We start from the raw sequence: 6,000 nt of genomic DNA on the forward strand, positions 1-6,000 counted from the left end.
CCCAAAAATAATGGACTTAAAAGTGTATTAAACTGTATATAAGACATTTGCGAATATATTGATACCATTAATTTGCCTCTTAAATCAAAAAAAGTATGTTTTTTTAATATTTTTCTCTTGCTACAAATCAAATTTCAAATTTGAGTCACCAAAAATCCTAAACTAATTTTTGCTCTAGAAGAATCAATTTTTGGAGTTAGAAAGTGCTTAATACCTCATTTTAATCGCCTGGCATTGCTTTATAATATACAGGTTATGACTTGGTTGTTTATAGAACAGCTGACTAAAAAATCGAGGTTTTGTGATAAACCTACTTTAGTTGTTGCTCCATAAATGATATTTTTTTTCCCCAATTTTTTTGGCTGTAAAGAAGCTTTATATATTCATATAACATCCACCTAAATTTGACTTTTGGTATTTTATTAATAACATTACCAGAGGGAATTGAATTTTGGAAAAAAATATCAATTTATATTTTACACTGCTATGCATTGTTCTTGTTCTTGTTTCTAAAAAATATCTATATTATTAAAAAGAGAATTATTTAACGCTTTTATAGGTATGTTTATCATTTTTCTAGGCTAAATAAAACTATAATTACACCATTTTAAAGTTAGACATCATAACATATTAACACAATTATTGAATCGGTCTGTATTATTAAGCTGGCAACCCTTAAAACAGCTGCATTTCATTATCCTATTATATAAAGTAGTAAGCTTTCTTGTCTTCAGCTTAAGATTTTGACAATTACAGTACCTATTGAGTTCTCTGTTTTATGGATTCTTCTTATAGGTCCCTGGATAGTTTTGGAATTTTGAAAAAAATATCAGTTTATATTTTACACTGCTATGCATTGTTCTCGTTCTTGTTTCTAAAAAATATTTTAAAATTAAAAAGAGAATTATTTAATGCTTCTATAGGTATGTTTATCATTTTTCTAGTCTAAATATAACTATAATTTCAGTATTTTTTAAACATCATTATATTCAAGTTATTGTAATTTTAAAGAAAATAGCAATATCAAAAACTATTGGAACAATTTTTACCTAAAGTGTAGGATCCCTCACAATACCTATCTGTCTGTCTATAATGCATTACACATGTAATGCTAATAGAGAGGATGCTATAAGAGTGCTATTATAATGTGAACTTCTCATAATTGAATGGGCTTCCTGAAACCAGAGACAATGAAGTTTGCCTAGTCACTACAAGGGGGAGTGCAGGAATATCCAGGGGGAGGTGCTTGTAAGAGGGTATTTTTTTAGGGATGGGGGTAATCACCCCCTATAATATATTATGGGGGGTATAAACCCAGCCTTTTAAATTTTTTTTAATAGAAGTAGAAAATCCTGAAAACTTAAAAATCTAGGAATCAAACTAGCACCCCAACCAATAATCGGTTCCATGCCAAATGTAGGAGTGGAAAAACATTGGAGGGACAAACGCATGAGTCCCAAACGTCAGAGTGGAACAAACGCAGGAGTGGGACAAACATCGGAGTGGACAAACGCAGGATTTTTGGGACAAACATCGGAGTGGACAAACACAGGAGTCCCAAACTTTTTTTTCAATTTTGAATTTTTTTTATACAAACACAGCCCCCCCCCCTTTGTCCCATTACTTTTCTTAGTTAGGTTAGGTTAGGTTATAGGCTAGGGGGCCGAGCGCTGCAGCCATAGTCATTATTTTGTAGACAGAGGTATAAAAAATTTCAAAATTGTAATATTATTAAAAGAGCAGTCACTCCTAGGTTTTATTTAAGCAATGTCCACTCCAATGTTTTTTACTCCGACGTTTGTCCACCTCAATGTTTGTCCACTCTGACGTTTGTCCCATTCCTACGTTTGTCCACTCCAATGTTTGGGACTCCTGCATTTGTCCACTCCGACATTTGGGACTCCTACGTTTGAGGTAGAACCCCAATAAGTAAATCTTAATAAAACTTGATAAAATTATGCAGAATATCAAAGTATTCAATCCCTGAAAATTTCAACCATCTATCTTGAATAGGAGTAGAAAACTTGAAATGTAGGAATTGATATAGCCCACCCCAGTTTCTTGACAAATCCTAATGAAACTTGATGAAAATATGGAGTATTGATAGAGAGAGAGAATATTCAATCCATGAAAATTTCAGCCTTCTATCTTTTATAGAAGCCGAGAAAATCACGTTTTCCTCTTTTTGTCTCAGACAGACAGACATACCGATGGACAGACGTACAGATGAATGGACAGACAACAGACGGACAAATATTTTGAATTAAAGAGTAGCTTTGCTACTAAAAAACTAAATAGGATAATTGTTGTACACAAATTGATTTCAGTATGTTTTAAATGAGCTTACATAATCAAGGATGTCCAAGCTTTTTGATTTGGGGGAAGGGGGGGGAAATTGAAATATCTAAATTTGGGCATCCCCATGTTCATTTTGTGGGGGTAATCTTTATATCATAGAGGCAATGACGTCAAAGCTTTTTATATTTTTTTTGGGGAGGGGGGGGGGGGGAGAGGGGAAGGTTAAAAATTGAAAAATTTAAAATTTATGGGGTTGCCCCAAATTAATTAATTACCCTTAACCCCCTACCTCCCCCCCCCCCCACCTGGATGTCCGTTTACATAAAGTAATGATTTTAAAGTTGCTAAGTACCTTACTGCTACAAAAATCATCTTCCAACATTTAAGATTAATTCTAACACGCCTGAATTAACAAAAAGAGCTAACCATGGCGTGGATATACACATCCTAATTATAAAATAGGTTTTGCTTTTTAAAAATGTAAATCAATAATTCAGGAATCGTTTTACTTTGTTTGTTTACTAGCATCTGCACTCCAAGCATCTAGGAGCCCTGTAATTAAAGGAGTAAGGAAATTAGTAAAATAACCTTATACTTTATCGAAATCTTAAGCTACAGACAAAAAAGCTTACTACTTTATATAATAGGATAATGAAATGCAGCTGTTTTAAGGGTTGCCAGCTTAATAATACAGACCGATTCAATAATTGTGTTAATATGTTATGATGTCTAACTTTAAAATGGTGTAATTATAGTTATATTTAGCCTAGAAAAATGATAAACATACCTATAGAAGCGTTAAATAATTCTCTTTTTAATAATATAAATATTTTTTATATATAAGAATAAGAACAATGCATAGCAGTGTAAAATATAAATTGATATTTTTTTCCAAAATTCAATTCCCTCTGGTAATGTTATTAATAAAATACCAAAAGTCAAATTTAGGTGGATGTTATATGAATATATAAAGCTTCTTTACAGCCAAAAAAATTGGAGAAAATATCATTTATAGAGCAACAACAAAAGTAGGTTTATCACAAAACCTCGATTTTTTAGTCAGCTGTTCTATAAACAACCAAGTCATTACCTGTATATTATAAAGCAATGCCAGGCAATTAAAATGAGGTATTAAGCACTTTCTAACTCCAAAAATTGATTCTTCTAGAGCAAAAATTAGTTTAGGATTTTTGGTGACTCAAATTTGAAATTTGATTTGTAGCAAGAGAAAAATATTAAAAAAACATACTTTTTTTGATCTAAGAGGCAAATTAATGGTATCAATATATTCGCAAATGTCTTATATACAGTTTAATACACTTTTAAGTCCATTATTTTTGGGCTTTGAGTGAACGTCTTATAAGATTGATTTTATCTCTTAGGTACCCTCAAGTGTGGTGCCCTTCTGGGACCATAGCTAGGGAGGTGATACAGAGACCCGGCAGCCAGAATTAATTAGTAACTAATTAGGTACCCGCAAGTGTGGTGCCCCCCTGGGCCCAGAGCCAGGGAGGGGATACAGAGGCCCTGCAGCCAGAATTAATTAGTAACTAATTAGGTACCCGCAAGTGTGGTGCCCCCCTGGGACTAGAGCCAGGGAGGGGATACAGAGGCCCTGCAGATAGAATTAATTAGTAACTAATTAGGTACCAGCAAGTGTGGTGCCCCCCTGGGCCCAGAGCCAGGGAGGGGATACAGAGACCCTGCAGCCATAATTAATTTGTAACTAATTAGGTACCTGCAAGTGTGGTGCCCCCCTGGGACCAGAGCTAGGGAGGGGAAACAGAGGCCCTACAGATAGAATTAATTTGTAATTTATTAGGTACCCGCAAGTGTGGTGCCCCCCTGGGCCCAGAGCCAGGGAGGGGATACAGAGGCCCTGCAGCCAGAGCTTCCTAAACTCAAGGGATGGAATCTCATTGCACAGGTAGGATTTTTGATTGTAGTAAGATGCTTTACAAATTTCAAAGCCCAAGTCACAAAAGACCAATAGAGGTCGACCTATTTTATTGAGTAGGTCAACCTAAACAAGTAGTGCTAACTAATGCCATAAAAGGTTAACCTATAAATTCTGTAGGTAAACCTAACATTTTTGTGAAACAGGCACCTTTGTCACAAAACAATTGTGTTTAAATTCCTCTAATGGCTTATGATATTTAGGGCCTATTATGACAAAGAGTTAGGATTTGTAATCATATGTTTTGACATTTGGTGATAAGCTTCTTATTAGTCCGGGGAAGGTTTTGAAAGGAGGAAAGAAGAGAAAAAGAACCTACATGATATAACTTTAAAAGTCAGTTTTTAAGACTGTTATGACTTTTTTAACAAACTTACTCTATAGGAAGCTTCAAAACAAATTTGCTTTAATCATTTCAATGCTGCTACGCCTCTAGAGGTCTTTGAGGGCACTTGAGGTGGTGGGGGGTTTAATTGGACCTTCTCATTTTTTACTTGGGGAAGGCCGGGGTGAGTTAGTGGTACACTCCCCCGAAATAGGTATAAACCTTCCTAGGACCTGTGGGAAGCTACATTGTAAAGGAAAACCATATCGGTTCCGCAATTATCGAGATCCTTCAGTACAGAGAGACGGAGATCCGGTTACTTTTATATCAGGATTAAAATTCTGTTGTTATTTCAGGCTTTGGACCGGATATGTTTTATTCTGTATCTGTGTATCATATTCCTATTTCTGGTTTCCTACATAGGCGCAGCTACTGCAGATATCAACTCTAAAACACCATAGATTTCAACAATATAGGAAATTTTACACGAAAGTTTTAAAACTAATATCCATCAAAATTAAAATGAAGCAGCTTATATTTCCTAATAAAAAATGACGTCATACAATACAAATAACCAACGATAGGCCAGTAAACATTTTACAATCGGTCAAATAAAATGTATAATAGCCTATCATTGGTCATTTATATTGTATGACGTCATTTTTTATTAGGTACTATACGATGCTTCTGAAATTGTTTATTATGTAAATTTTAGTTTATCTTTTTCTAAACTGGACATCAAAAATAATTCAACCTTTAATATCAATGAAACTTGTCTTTAACTTTAACTCTAAAAACAGTATTTTTTACTTTTCAAAATGTATTTTATTACCTATGTTTTTTTGTGATTATCCATAACCTAGTCAATAAAATATTTATTGCTTACAATTTTTGTTAGAAAATGTATATAAAAATTTCATAGAAAAATATGTTAAAATGTAATATTCTTGCTTCCAAAACAGTTAATAAAAATTAAATAAATTATTTGTTTCATTAAAGGCAGTAATTTATCTTAATTAATTCCTTTTTGCCTTGCTGTTTTTCAATATGGAATTTTCAGAATAATAAAATTATTGTTAACTTTCATAACGTAACAAAGATACGTTGATAACTTGGAAACAAACCAAGTAAAGGAGGTAAGACAGGTTATACCTGCAATGGATGTAGAATACACGTGAAAATTTTTCGTCAATTTAGGTTGTTATTTTCCCTTTCATTTTCCCGTTCATCCAGTAAAAGGGGAAGATATGGGATAAAAAGTGTGGAGTGGGGGATTCTTATTACAGCATGCTACAAGTTTCACTTTATTAGAGTACATTGTAATATGGTGTAAGATCCAAGTAATAATAAATCCATTTGTATTCCAGGGAAAAAGAATCTCAAAGATAATAACTGGTGCTAATTTTTTAAAAATCTAGTT

The 6,000-nt window shown here is 33.5% G+C and overlaps 1 protein-coding gene across 1 annotated transcript in view; it reads left to right on the forward strand.

Annotated features, from left to right (window-relative positions):
- LOC145315231 (neuronal acetylcholine receptor subunit alpha-7-like) overlaps positions 1-5,564 on the forward strand; it is a 39,449-nt gene extending 33,885 nt beyond the window's left edge. The window contains exons 12-13 of the mRNA XM_080155266.1: positions 4,121-4,225; positions 4,937-5,564. Coding sequence (XP_080011392.1) covers positions 4,121-4,225; positions 4,937-5,041 — 210 coding nt within the window. The 3' untranslated portion in view covers positions 5,042-5,564. The remainder of the gene's footprint in view (positions 1-4,120; positions 4,226-4,936) is intronic.
- The last annotated feature ends 436 nt before the right edge of the window (positions 5,565-6,000 follow it).

The sequence above is a fragment of the Acartia tonsa genome, chromosome 3 (assembly GCF_053477335.1).
Source record: "Acartia tonsa isolate MP-2025a chromosome 3, ASM5347733v1, whole genome shotgun sequence".
Lineage (NCBI taxonomy): Eukaryota > Metazoa > Arthropoda > Copepoda > Calanoida > Acartiidae > Acartia > Acartia tonsa.